The 15,142-nt window shown below is 35.7% G+C and overlaps 1 protein-coding gene and 1 pseudogene across 5 annotated transcripts; both read left to right on the top strand.

Moving 5' to 3' along the window:
* Positions 1-8,599: 8,599 nt before the first annotated feature.
* On the top strand, positions 8,600-9,638 carry LOC110107576. 5 transcript variants are annotated; one of them, XR_003701889.1, is made up of 3 exons: positions 8,600-8,698; positions 8,903-8,998; positions 9,098-9,638. XR_003701889.1 is itself a non-coding variant. In XM_028698071.1 (3 exons), the coding sequence occupies exons 1-3, from the start codon at positions 8,745-8,747 to the stop codon at positions 9,379-9,381; spliced, it is 387 nt and encodes a 128-aa protein (XP_028553904.1). In that variant the 5' UTR covers positions 8,612-8,744; the 3' UTR covers positions 9,382-9,638. The 5 variants fall into 5 exon arrangements, 4 of the variants coding, with proteins under 4 accessions (XP_028553904.1, XP_020693528.1, XP_020693520.1 ...); XM_028698071.1 differs by having other exon boundaries at positions 8,612-8,998; positions 9,098-9,174; positions 9,326-9,638; XM_020837869.2 differs by having other exon boundaries at positions 8,612-9,001; positions 9,098-9,174; positions 9,326-9,638.
* Positions 9,639-12,245: 2,607 nt separating this feature from the next.
* Positions 12,246-14,494, top strand: LOC110107645 (annotated as a pseudogene).
* Positions 14,495-15,142: the final 648 nt, after the last annotated feature.

The raw sequence follows: 15,142 nt of genomic DNA, 5'->3' as shown, positions 1-15,142 counted from the left end.
CCACCCTTCTTCATATGGACTGGATTACATGGATTTTATACGACTAGGTGGTTTTAGCTGGCTTCCTTTGTCAGGCAAGGAATAAGTTCAGGACTGTATTAGTTAGGTCGTAGATGTTAGTGTTGTGTGTGCAACACTACGTCTTTTATAGATTTAGGATCTAAAGGTGAGTGGTACGAGTATACCCCTATACACCTTATTGGTGGGTAAGCTTTCCTTCCTTCTAAAAGCTATAAATCCTACCCATCCGCGCCACACAGATGACGCCACCTCCCTCTTTCTCTCGTGCATGTCTGAGTGCGTTGTCCCTCTTTCTTTTCTCCAATTTTCACTTCTTCTAGCCGGCCGGATGTTGATTGAACTATGTGTGATTGATTGAGCCAACTTGGGACACTCTTTTTCTTTGATTAGGAAAGCCTAGAATTTGTCCTTACACTAAACCCATTAGAGGAGATAATCTAACATCCTTAATCGAGAGTTTTCTTAGATCGAGGTCTAAGATGTAATTAACTACGGGGGCTTGCGCCCGTAGGAAACCGATCCCCACAATCAAATAAACCCTATTCGAGCTAATGTATCGAATAGGGGAAATCTCGTGAACTTTGGGTTATAGATATTATTATCCATCGAGGTTGGTATGTGAAAGCCGCTATCCTCCATGGCTAATCGTATCTATAACTCCATATGCTCTTTCATCGGCCTGCTTGTGTCGAGTGTAAAGGTCTACGACCATTTTGTCCTATGGGATAGTGTGATCGTACCCTTTGCATTCGAACCACACGAGCGGAATCCTTTCGGAGACCCACACCTCTCTCCATTTCAAGTCCTCTCTTTAAGTTTTCTCCAAAAGAATGAAGACACGATGGCTGCCAAAGACCCTTACAAAGTCTTATGAGAGTGCTTAAATAGAGGGCTTAAAAACCCTAAAAATACTTAATTCAGCCGTCAAATATCGTACCGTACAATCTCAAGATCATCCAGTATGATGTGCAGAAATTGACTCGTTAGTACTGTACGATCTAGTTAGTACAGTACGATCCAATTGACAAATTTCAGCCATTTTGATTGCACATTCACAGGATTAACTTAGGCAATATTTCAAATATCGTACCGTACGATTATGATCGTACAGTACGAGTATACAACTGTTCAAATTCAAGTTTTTGCCTAATTTAATGGACGGCGGGCTTTCTAATTATAACATATCGTATAGTACGATGTGGTGATCGTACAATACAATTTATTATATTCAAAATTAATTTTTTTAGGAAAAATAAATATTTTAATTTATTTCTGTTACATCAGATCGTACAGTACTTAATAAATTCGTACAGTACGATGAACAGAAAAGTTAAAATATTCATAATCATTTTTTGCTCCCTCTGTGTGTGTGCATAATCAACAAACTAACATACATCATTATAAGACTTGACTCAATAAATGAAAATTACAGACTCATTTAATACGATCAATTCTACGCAATCTTGAGCCTTGAATCTTCAAAGAACGGTGCATGATGTACCTGAAATATTAGTTAACATAGAAAGAAATATGCACTGCAAATACCAGGAGAAATAAAAGATTAATAAATATTATTTGTTATCATCAAAATCATAAACTCAGAAGCCCGAGTTGCAACAGTAGTCCCCTGGTTGCTGATTTTTAGTGCTTCTCGGGTCTATATATTGGTGTTCTGTCTTTTCATTTTATATTCTGGAATGTTTGGTGGTTGTGGTGTGTGTTGCGGGTGGTATCTGCTACAATTTTAGGAATTATGGTACTGCTACGCACCCGGTTGCTATGTATTTCTTATTTGTTTTTTTAGTTGGAGTAAGTTGCTCCTTATTTTGCCCAAGGCTACAGTATTTGCCGTCATCAGTACTGAAAGTACGGCCGACATTTGGTTTGCTACATTATCTAATTTTGTTAATAATAACCGTTTGATTTTATATCTTTATCATTACTGCTTCCATCCTTTTTGTGACTTTATCCCCTTGTGTTGGAGATTTTTTATTTTGCAGACTTGGAGGCTGGACGACTATCTTGGCATTTTTTGTAGGAAGATCGTGTGTTCAAGATTTTTTTGTAGGTGTGGGTTAGCCTACTATTTTTGCAAGAAGTTGGTTCTGATTGATTTATTCTTGTTCTTCCTTTTTTGGGTGCTGACTACTTGCAACCCTAGATTGTTCTTAGGGATTTTTGTACTCTTATTATAAGGAACTATTGTCTCTTAGGATTTCTTTTACTTTATTTCGTAGCTCATGTGAACATTAGTGAGTTGGAGGTTCCTTTTAGGATCTTGTAATCCTTCTTTATATTAACACGTAGGCCCCTTCGTGGGTTAAAAAAAAGTGATTTTTTATTTTTTTAATCTAATTTTCCAACTTTTTATCATTTTATTACAATAAATGCTTTAATCAAAGTCTTTTTTTTTCTTTCATAATAAATGAGATAGCTTGTTAGTCGACTTGAACTCGCAGAATTGAGCTCAAGATCGAGTTTGAACTTGATTAATTAATCAAGCTCAAGTTCAAGCTAAGGATGAATCGAGTTCATTCGACTGATTTATACATGGCTGAGCACATGCCAAATTCGTAGGTAGTTTTCTTGGAAAGGATGATGAAGATCTGCATATCATTCAATCAGATTAAAGAGAATGGCGACAGGGCCAAAAGGAACATAGATTAGTGAAGAAGCCACAATGGAATTGACGAGAATGAGGGTGTGATCTTGATATTATAAAAGACAATAAGAGTTATCTTAGCAAGAGGACCAGTAATAGAATCGAAGTTATAATTCTAGCCTTTCGAGCCCCTCAACACTACTTAGAAGTGTTTATCAACTCATTCAAGCTAGCTATCCTCTTCAACACCAATTCACAAGAACAGTTTAAACCCTAACTCATTTATGACAAATCAAAAGTGCATTATATAACTAAACCAAAAGCACGTGATAATGGTTAGGAAAGTGCTATCAGATGAGACTAATTATCTTTTTTGTTACAACCTTTTGAGAGTGAACTCTAACCATGGGCATTACATAGCTAAAAGGTTGTATCTTATGAGCGTTTATAGCACCATGAAAGGATAAACTATCTTCACATCCTCAGACCTTTCGCCCTAGCCGCCTCTTTGGCGATTCTAGGGTTCCTTCTGGCCGGCATCCATGCTCTCATTTTCCTTCGTTTTTGCTTATTCTCTCGCCCATTTTCTATCTTTGGTGGCCCTTTCGGCTTTCCCCCCTTTTTTGGAGCTTGGTTTTGGCGTCGATGGCTTTTCTAATGCTTGGGGGAAGGCTTCCAGCCCGATACATGAAAAAAGTAAGGGCTTTTTCGATCTGAACGATGATGCTTCATCGAAATCTCCTTCGAGGTCGTTTAAAGATGTGTTAGCTGGTAACCCGATGCAAGGTGATAACGCTCCTATTTTTACTCAATCGGTTTTGAATGGAGTCCCGGCTGTGTTAATCTCTGATGAAGATGTTCTTAAATTAGCGTCTCCTTTTCAGTTTACCCTCGTTGGGAAATTTGCTTTACGTCGACCAAATATGGATTCGATTCGCAGTTTTTTTGCTAATCTTAAACTTTTTGGATTTTATTCCGTCGGGCTTTTGGACTCGAGACATGTCGCGATTCAACTGTCTAATGATCTTGATTATAGTAGGGTTTTTGCTAGGAGATCTTACTTTATCAATAACTGTCAAATGAGAGTTTTAAAATGGACCCCCTTTTTTTGATGTTCATGAAGAGTCCCCGATAGTTCCGATCTGGATTTCTTTTCCAAACTTGAGATTACATTTCTTTAACCCCCAAGTCTTGCATGCGCTTGGTTCTATTTTTGGCAGGCCCTTGCAAACTGACCAAGCGACTGCTTCCAGGACTCGGCCTTCTATGGATAGGGTGCTGGTCGAAGTTGATATTTCTAAGAAACACCCCAAAGAAGTTTGGGTTGGCTCAAAAGCGTTTGGTTATTTGCAAAAAGTTGAATTTGAGAAGGTCTCGGATTTTTTCTCTCATTGCAAGATTCATGGTCATGCAAATTTCGGTTGTTTCAAACTACATCCTAAGCTTAAGAAAACTGCTAAACCCACGGATGATTTACTTCATGCTCCTGTTATTTCTAATTCTAAGAATAATCCGGTCAATCCGGTGTTTAATGATGTGCTTCAAAACTAGGCCGAACCTGGGACTAGCTCAAATGTTCCGGATAATAGAGGTGAGTTGGATGCTATTATGGGAGGTATTGATGTTGGTAAAGATACTGAAAATCTTCCTAATATTTTTGTTTATGTTGATTCTATGTTAAAAAATCCTGAAGATGTTCAAGTAGCTGCTCTGCATTCTAATATTAATTTAGATTCTGATGTGAATGATACCTGTGAAGAAGGGGAAATTATTCATACTGATAAAAAGAAGGACAAACAGGTGTATAATCTGGAGCATGGTAGCTCTTTACCTTTGGATTTAGATGGCTCTAAATCTAAAAAACCTGCGGTGGATGATTCTTTTCTGAAAATTTGGAGGAGGAAAATTTTTCTAAAGTTACAAAAAAAGGGAAAAAATCCAAAGATGCTGGATCCTAGACGCAGTACTCTACTAAAACACAAACTAGTGCAAAAGGTTCTCATGGTTAAGTCACTTATTTGAAATATTAGAGGTATTGGTGGTAAGGTTTCTAAAACTAGAGTTAGAAATATTTGTAGGATTCATAATATCCACTTGCTGGTTTTACTTGAACCTTTGATTGCTATGAGTAAACTTGATAATACTGCTTCTAAATTAGATTTTGCTAATAGATTTGTCAATTGCTCCAATAAAATTTGGATATTTTGGAATAATGATATTAAGGTGAATATTATTGATGATTATGTTCAAGTTGTTCATATATACTTCCATATCTATGTTTAATTTTGAATGTAATGCCTCGTTTGTTTATGCTGCTAGCACTAGAGGGTGTCGGCTAACCCTTTGGGATCAGCTTACGAATGTTGCTTCATCTATTTCAATGCCTTGGTGTATTGAAGGTGATTTTAATGTTATTTCTAATGCTACTGAAAGATTGGGTGTAACATTCCTAATACTAATGCTATGAAAGATTTTAATTCCATGATATCTACTTGTGATCTTCATGATTTAGGTTTCTTTGGTAATGCTTACACTTGGAATAGAGGTAACTTGTGGCAAAGACTTGATAGGGTTTTATTTAATAGTAATTGGATTGCTAAGTTTCATATGACTCATGTTGAGCACCTTAGTAGGACTGCTTTTGATCATGCTCCTCTTTTGCTTTTTATAAATGCTAATCAGAAGTTTATTCCTTCTGCCTTTAAGTTTCAAAATATGTGGCTTTCTCATCATGATTTTCTTAATGTTGTTGAGAGAAATTGGCAGGCTCCTGTTTTCCCTAATAACAATATTTTGGGTATGGCTAGGTTATGGAACAAACTTAGTAGACTCAAGCAGGTGTTGAGATGGTAGAACAAACATATTTTTAAAAAATTATTTGCTAACATTAAGAATGTTGAGAATGAGGTGTCACAGCTTGAAAAAGCTTTTCAAATTAACCCTGATAGTTCTATTTTTGTTGATCTTAATGTTGCTAAGATCAATCTTATTACTTTGCAAGAACAGGAAGAGATATATTGGTATCAAAAAGCTACTACTACATTTACGGTTGAAGGAGATAGGAATACCAAATTTTTTCATGCTTTGGCTAATAAAAAGAAAACCAGGAACCATATATTCAAAATTTCTTCTGATGATGGTAGTGTTTTGGATGAGGAGGATTCTATTTTAAATTCTGGTGTGGAGCACTTTAAACATAATTTTAATAGTGGTTTTGTTTCTTCTACTATGATTAATTCTCATATTGTCCCTTCTTGTATCTCGGAGGTCGATAACTTATTTCTTACTATGTCTCCGTCTGATGATGAAGTTTGGAAGGTTATGCAGGAGATTAATGTGGATTCTGTGGCAGGGCCGGATGGCTTTACTACTAAGTTTTTTATTAAGACATGGCATATTAATAAAAGGGATATTATGGAGGCTGTTTCTGAGTTCTTTTCGGGTAAGCCTTATATTAATTTTTTCTCTTCTACTAACATTGTTTTAATTCCTAAGAAAGAGGCGACCAATAACTGGAATGATTTTAGACTGATTAGTTTATGCTCCTTCTTTAATAAGCTTATCTCTAAGATCATTGCTACTAGACTTATTCATTTTCTTCCTAGAATTATTTCTCAAAACCAAACTGGTTTGTGAAAGGTAGAAGCATCTTTGATAATGTTTTACTTGCGCAAGAAATGACTCACGATATCAATGCTAAAGTGAAAGGTGGGAATATTATTTTCAAATTGGACATTACTAAGGCTCATGATAACCTTTCTTGTAATTTTTTATACAAAGTTTTAACTCTCTGTGGTTTTACTCGAACTTTCATTTTATTGATTACGAACAGTATTGAGCACTATTATTTTTCTGTTATTATTAATGGTAGAAGTAATGGTTTTTTTAATTCTAGTCAAGCCTTGCGTCAAGGTGATCCTCTTTCCCCTGCTTTATTCATTATTGCGGTTGACTACTTATCTAGGGGTTTGGAGGTTCTCTATAAAAAGTATCCAAATTTGCTTTATCGTATAATATATGGGTGGTATTCCTATTACTCACCTTAGCTTTGCCAATGATTTTATCATTTTTGCCAACAGTTCTTTGACTAATATTAGACATCTTGTTAACTATTTAAATGATTTTCAAAATATGAGCGGGCTTTCTATCAACAAAAATAAAAGTACTTTCATTGTTTCTAAAGCTACTAGTCATGAAAAGATTAATGATATTAAAAGGATTTCTGAATTTTGTTGCTCCTCTTTGCCTTTCAAGTATTTGGGTACCCCTATTTTCAAGGGGAGGAAGAAAAGTATGTTATTTGAAGAGATGATAACGATTTTTCAATATAAAATTTCTAATTGGTCCTCTAATTTTCTATTTTTTGGTGGGAGACTTGTGCTTATTAAACATGTTTTAAATTCTATCCCTATTTTTATGATTCACACCCTTAATCCGTCTCCTTCGATTTGTCTTAGATTGGAAAGATTGATCAATAAATTTTTTTGGGGAGCAAAGAATGATAAGTCTTGTATTCTTTGGTCCTCCTGGAACAAACTGTGCGGTCCTTTTAATGAGGGTGGTTTAGGTTGTAAGAGTTTTTTTGGATATGGTTAAGTATTTTTCTTATAAACTTTGGTTCTCCTTTAGATCTAATGTTAGTTTATGGTCTAATTTTATGTTTGCTAAGTATTGCAAAGTGATGCATCCTACTTTATGTACTTTTAAAAAATTTGATTCTCCTATTTGGAAGCATTTATAATAGATTAGTTGGGATGCTGAACATTTTTTTTCCAGTGGGGTTTGGGAAAAGGGGAGGTTTATTTTTGTCAAGATAAATTGGTTGGGGTCGGGCTCTATTGATAGCTTATTGTCTTCTCATACTTTGGTTTCTACTAAGGTTAGCTATTTTATTATTAATGGCAGCTGGAATGTCAATAGATTAAAAGAGATTCTGCCTGTTGATATTTCGCATCTTGTTTTGAACATTCCTTTGAATGTTAATGATACTGACTGCCTGCTCTTTAACAGTTCTACCAATGGTAGATTTAAAATCAAAGATGTGTGGGAGAATTTTAGAATTAAAAAGGATGGTTCTAATGTTTATGGCTCTATCTGGCATAACAACATTCCTTTATCCTATTCTATTCTAGCTTGGAGGTGTATTAAAGGTTTTCTTCCAGTGGATGACCGCCTTTGAATAAAGGTTTTTATCTTCCCTCTAAATTCTATTGTTGTTCTAATATTGAAAGTATTAATCATATTTTCCTTTTTGGTAATATTACTCAAAAAGTGTGGGCTTATTATGGCAGCATTGTTAACAAACATATTCCTGTTTATGATCCTATGTCCATCAATAGTATTCATGAGGTTTTGACTGGTTGGATTTCCACTATTAAAGGTCACGTTCTTAACCTCTTGCCGATGCTTATTTTATGGTTTCTTTGGAAAGCTCGTAATGATGCTAAGCATAATGGGATTAAGATGGAGGATAAGAGATTATTTCTAATATAAATCATAAACTGCTTCAATTTTCTATTCTCAAGCTGATTTCGAGAAATTTTTTTATTAACCGTGATAATTTATGTGTGAGTCTGGGCATTCCTATTCATACTGAAGAGCTTATGACAAGGGAAAGAACTATGAGATGGCTTAAACCGATTCCCCCCAATCTGAAACTTAACACAGATGGTTCTGTGGATCTCATTTCTGCTGGGTATGGTGGGATTATTCGTGACAATGTTGGTAATGTGATAGTGGCTTATGCGGGCCCTTTATCTCCGTGTAAGGTCATTTTCGCTGAATTTATGGGGTTACTTAAAGGCCTTTACATTTGTAAAAATAGAGGTTTCATTAACATTAAGGTGGAGATGGATGCTCTTAGTTTAATTCATATTATCAATAATAAGGATGTGTATGTCCCCCACTTATTTTATATTATTAGAAAGATTCGTATGACTCTCTCTACTTTTACCTACACGATGAAACATGTTCTTAGAGAATGGAAAGAGTGTGCTGACTGTTTAGCTAAGCTTGGTAGTAAGTTGGAAGAGGAGAAATAGTTTGATTCGGTTAATATTCCTCATATATTAAAAGGTTTGGTTAACCTGGATAAGATAGGTTTGCCGTATATTTGATCTAAATGACTTGTTTTACATCTGTTTTTTTGTTTGAGCGTCTGGTGGCCGGTGCTTGGCTTTCTGCATGGGCTGTTCTTTTTTTGGTTCTCTGCTGTTGTTGTTCTTCTGGGTGGGGTTTTTCTGTTATTGAGGTCTGGGTGTATCATTTTATTTTTATTAGGTTCCAGGTGATTTATCATATGGAGTTTGGTGATCAGCTTCAGTCTTGTTTTTGGACGGGATGCTTGCTGCTTTGCAATATTCCTATGTATCTTTGGTGGTGATGTGTTATCTTTGGTACTGTGAATTTTTATTATCTTATGTTTGATTTTACTGATAAAGTTTGCTTCTATTGTTGGGATGTTTTTCTGTTTAGGTATAAAAGAAGGTTTGTGGGGACTTTAACTGCTATCTTCCTTGATGAGGCTTTTGGTATACTTCATGTATTCTCGGGTATGTGCTGTAGTATTTACTCTTTAGGCTGGAATATTCTGGGTGTGAATTTTGGTGAGAATTTTAGTTTCCGTTATCAAGTTAAGATTCACACTTCTAATAGTTTAGTCTATTTTTGGTTTAATGTTTATTTTAAGAGAGTTTTTTACAGGGAGAATTCTGATTATAAAAGCTTCAAGGTGCGCAATTTTTCCTCTATTTTGCTAGTTTATATGCTGTCCTTTTTTGCTCTTAGTTTTTGTAGGAAGTTTGTGCTGAACGGGAACTATTTGAGCTTCCTTTTTTGGGTGCTGTTTACTCACAGCCCTAGTTCTAATTCTGATATATTTTGTAATTTTAGAAAAAGGAACCACTGGCTCGATCGTAGGTTTTATTTCTTTTTATCTTGTAGCTCTTTCGAGCATTAGTGAGCTGAAGGTTCCTTCTAAGGACCTTGTAACCGCTTTTTTGAAAATTAACGTGTAGGCCCCTCTTTGAATTTTATCAAAAAAAAAAAAAAAAAGCACCATGAAAGGATTCAGATGTTGAATAGACGAAAGAGCTCAAAGTTATTTGGTCTTATTCTCAAAATCTCTTGGAAAAAAATAAAACAATTGGAGGCTTGAAATCCTCAGTTTAATGGAATATTGGAAGGTTTATTTCTGTTCTTGTCCGACTTCGATATCTTTTCTGGGTGGTGGCTTTGGCGCGCGCTCTCTCTCTCTCTCTCTCTCTCTCTCTCTCTCTCTTCTCGACTTCTTATGTCTTGCTGCTGAGATGTTCAATATTGTTCAATCTTCCTCGCTTCTGGTGCTCCCTTTTTATGCTAGTTTATTCAAATTTCAATTTATATTCTGTTGAGCAACTTTCTATAACGTGCTTTACTTTTATTGCCCAGTGTTATATGCTATTCTCTTCAATTTTAATATTATTATTGGGCTAATTTTCTTTAAAGGTGTAGCCTACCTAGTTAACACCTAGCCTTAATTCTCGTGACTTTCTACTGTGCACCGCAACTGCTCCACTAAGCTGCTACCTTCATGCAAACCTGGACGTCATAATTAATTATTTCCAGAGCTACAGTTGGAATTTGTCTCTTTATCTGATCTGAAAAATAATTGTCTGGATATTATACTTAAACACTATTGCTTTGGCTGGCAGCTCCTATCTTCACTGCTCATCCACAGCATACCATGTATTTTATATATTTTATCTCCATCTTCATTCCCACTTACCTTGTTTCTCATCTTATCTTATCTTCTCTTCATCCTTCACAATTCCGAGCATCAGCTTGCTCTCAACTTCTAAACTTATACAAAAAATTATCACTTAAGTTTATGAACTCATCAAAATAATACAACAGAACTCACATTTTACATAAATAATTAAAAAAAAGTAATAGGGAGGTATTGGTTCAGAGTTTCTGATGCTTTCCAGCCTCATGACATGCCTGTCTTGATGTCAAATCAACATTATTAGCCTTATCATAACTTTTTGGGGTTGATTCCATGAATTATTTATTTATCTGCTTTCATTTTCTCTTGATGGCAACGTTTGCTGTAAATTTCAATGTTGCATCTCAAAAAAGTCAAGAGATATTATTGTATATGTTCAAATCATTGATTTTGTTTTTGCTTTGCTTTGCATTTGTGAATATCTAAAGGTTTCTAGTCTTTACTTTTCACCGTTGCAGTTGTTCCAATGCCTCTACTATACTCTTGCAGAGAATTAATTACATGGCAAGGGTACCAGCAAAGCATGTTGCCTTCAGACTGTATTGTTTCTGATATTCTCAAGTGAACCTGTAAGAGATCAAGTATTAAAAAATAATTAATCTCTTATTTGAAATTATATTTGGACACTATATTTTCAGAAAAAAATAAATAATAATACCTTGCATATCACACATTGAATTATAATCATATTTTTTTTAGTGCTGGATCTAATTATATTTTTTACTCTATTATTTTATTCACCTTAGTATTGTATTAGTACTAATATAAAAAAACATTTAGCAAAAATAATGATCATATGCATCGAAATCTTGTGCTTCTAAAAAATTTTGTATAATTAACATCAAATAATGGAAAATTTTTCTCTCAAAATATCCTAATATAATTTTTTATCATAATGACTTGCAAATTTTTGAATTTATTTTGAGAAAAATGTAATATTTTTTTTTCATATTTATAACACAAATCTTAAATTAAATATAACATTTTCTAAATCTATATTAACTAATATTGTATCTTGATACCATAATATAATTTTTTTTTCTTCAAAGACCCTAATACATATGAGTCCATAAATTGTAGATTTATCCTTATAATATTAACAAAAAAACTCTCTATAATCAACTGAAGGTTGAAAGTTCGTTAGGGATGTTAAGCCCTATAGAACTGGCCCAAGCTAACCAAGAGGGGGGGGGGGTGAATTGGTATTTTAAAAATGTTCTTTTCACAAAGAACAAAAGATCACATAAACCAAAATCACACCAAGAGAAAAATAAATACGGAAATTAAAGTGCGGAAGCAAGAAATAAGAACACAGAGATTTATAGTGGTTCGGTTAACTCGACCTACATCCACTCCCCAGAGGCGACCTCTGAGTATTGCACTACAATCATGACTCTCCTTTAGCCCCCACAGCTAGGCGGAGAAGCATTTACAACGAACCTCTTTTTTCCACCCTAGAAAGGCAGAGAACCTATCTCCTTTTGCTTCCTCCTGAAGCTGGCAGAGAACCACAATCAGATGCTGACTCCTTACCTCTACTGACTCTTTCACGGATGAGAAACTCTAGACGAAGAAGAAGCAGAGCAATCCTTGAAGCAACCCTTGTGAATTGAATTCCCTCACAAGCTCCCCCTCATAAGATCCTCTCTCTCTCCCCCTCTCGCTCTTTCTCTCCTCAAGGTCTTCTCAGATCAAGGCAGCAGCAAAAGATTATTTAAAATGTTGAACAAGAGCTCTTAAATATAAGAGCTTCAAAGGAGCTCATTAATTGCAAGTTGTCGACAAAATTGTCCAGGCCGATATGGACATCGTCCTGCCGATCAGTACAAATCTCAGAAGATCGGCCAAAACATCGTCATGAATGTAAACTGGATGATTTAAAATTGGCTTAATCGTCCAGGCCGATCTCACGATCGTCCCGGTCGATCAGTTCAAATCAGAGGAAAATTGTCCAGAGCATCGCCCTGAATTTGAGCTTGCCGAAATTTATCGTCCAGAAGTAACTAAGGTTTTTGAATAGATCGTCCAGGATGATATAATCGTATCAATCATCCTTAATTACTCTCTTGATTTCCTGATCAATTAAGACATAATTTGTGAATATCGTCCAGGCCGATCAATGATCGTCTTCGCTGATTATTAAAAAATACATAATACCTTAATTGTCTATGACGGAACTTCTTGCTATTTTGAGCTTATCGTCCTGGCCGATACACGTATCGTCCAGGACGATCTGTTGATGACGGCTTCCTTAATTAAGAATCCTTGTTTAGATTTTCTTTTTTAAGCCCGATCGTCTAGGACGATGTAAATATCATCCTGACCGATATGAGTAAAAATAGAAATTCTAAGTCTCTCAAGTGTGTGTGTGTAGGGTTACTTAGCATCAGTCTCTTTGGACATTACAAATAGACTCAACAAGAGAAAAAACAAAGTACAGACTGACTCAACCCTAAACCTACGCAATCTTTAACTGGCTTGTATTGTTCGTTCGACCTTTGATTCCTGAAAAGTTAGAAGTAACAGGCAGTCCAAGAGAGTTAAAAGTGTTTGTCAATTATCAAAAAATAAGACATGAAAAATAGATTTGCAACAAAGGTTGTAATAAATAAATATAGAGATCATTGAAACATCATTAGTACAAGCTATTTACACAACACAAAACCTAATCTCCTTTCTTAACAACTCTATGCCATAATGTTACAATAGTAATTAAGCTAATGATGTCTCCTTCTCCACGCTCATGAGCTACTATTAGACTTCGTTTGGGACAATTTTCTTAGGGGCTGTTTGGTTGCCTGAATTAGGAGTGTAAAGTAAAACAAATATCTGTATTTACTAAATTTAATTGTTTGGTTAATTTTGAGCGGAACGAAAGGTAATCGTCGGATGCGTTAGGAGTGTATTATGGAGGCTGTTTTGCGGGAATTAGAAACCCGCTCCATTCGAGCGAGTTATAAATTCATTGGAAGAAAAGCGTAGCTTCGTCGTGCTGTTCGGCTTCAATCGAGAGGAGAAAAACGAAGCTTCAAACGAGAGGAGAAAAGTGAAGCTTCGTCGTGCTGTTCGGCTTCAATCGAGAGGACTTCATTTCGGCGAGCTCCAATTAGTGGAACATATCCTCCATATAGACCCCAAAATCATTAAGAAAACTACCGCTTACGGCCGCCTCTCCTCCCTCCACATCGCTGCTGCAAATGAGCACGACGAGGTTTCCCTTTTTTATTGACGAGATCAGCAGTTCATTTCTCATTTCTATTCAATCCTTGATAGCTTCGTTAACATTATTTTCAGATGCTTTCAATGCTTTTGGAGAGATGGAATCACCCCGATGTTCTCAACCGGAACAAACAGGTAACAGGAGACGAAAAAATCGAATCTTTTTCATAATTCTGCGATCAAAATCTGATGTGTCCGTGATTTTGCTCCGTAGACTCCTCTTATGCTGACCGCAATGCGTGGGAAGATTGCTTGCTGGAGAAACTCCTTCAGGCGGGAGCAAACGTAGGCTTTCTTTTCTATCTTCTTATGCGTTTCTCTGTTATCCGCTTTCATCGATTGGCGAACTTTTAATTTTCCCTTACGTTTAGATCTTGATGTTTGATTCGGTGAATGGAAGAACATGCTTGCACTATGCAGCCTACTATGGTCATTCTGATTGTTTAGAATCAGTTCTTGAGGCTGCCCACTCCAACCCGATTTCGGAATCCTGGTACTGAGTAATAAAAATCTTATAAGTCAGATCATTTGGATTTCTTTGTAATTTCTAATAATCTTTCGGTCTTCTTTTTATCTTTTCCTTCTCAAACATTAGGGGATTTGCCCGTTTTATTAATGTGAAGGATGCCAAGGGGGCAACGCCATTGCATCTTACTACGAAGCAAGGTCGGTCAGCCTGCGTCAGAATGCTATTGGATAAAGGAGCTCTTGTCTGTGCTTCTACCGTTGACTACGGGTAGCTTGGTGCTGATTAATATCTTTTGTTATTTGTAATCAATTAGTAAGTTTTCTAGCATTTGCTTATAGTTTTCAGCAAAAGGTGATCATTGAAGGATTGGGGTGGTTTTCGTTAATTTAGGAAGGTGATTTAGGTAGGAATTCCATCACAGAGGAGCCTTGATGCTATGGATGTTACAACTTCTCCCACACGGTCTTCAAATTCTGCACGCCAGGTCATGTATGAGCTTCGTGTCTACTCACTTGAAGAGGCAACATAAGCCTTCAAAACTTTCCTGCTTGATTTACTTGCATTGGCTGTTATCAATTATAAAAGTCAGAATTTTTTTTTGACATAGTATCAAATTGCATTTGCTCATTTCATATGGATGATTTAAAATCCATATATCAAATACTATTGCTTTTGAAACAGGATGATTTGGGATAGGGTAGTAATACTGATCTGGATGCTTATGAAGTCAACAATAAGTTGCATATTACACAAAAACTCGGCTCATCTGGTTCAAAGTTCGCTCCTAGCGATCCTGTTGGGCCAGCTGATGTTGAGGTAGATTTAATAACCAATAGTTCTGAAAAGATAGAAGTTGATGTTGCTGTATCTATACAGGAGCAATGTTCAAACTCTCCAGTTCAGAATGACCAACTCGATTCATATATTAAGTAGACAATGTCTATTGAGAAGGAAGAATAAAACAGTTTTTTAATTAATTTTTGTATTGAAAAGCTGTTAGAAAGCAAGAATAAAGCTATCCCAAACAAAGTTTAAACAATCGGTGATTACTTTTATAAATACACGA

Source organism: Dendrobium catenatum, unplaced genomic scaffold (genome assembly GCF_001605985.2).
Source record: "Dendrobium catenatum unplaced genomic scaffold, ASM160598v2 fragScaff_scaffold_1038, whole genome shotgun sequence".
NCBI classification, from domain to species: Eukaryota; Viridiplantae; Streptophyta; class Magnoliopsida; order Asparagales; family Orchidaceae; genus Dendrobium; species Dendrobium catenatum.
The sequence above is the reverse complement of the archived record's forward strand: the minus strand, read 5'-3'. Positions and strand labels throughout refer to the sequence as shown.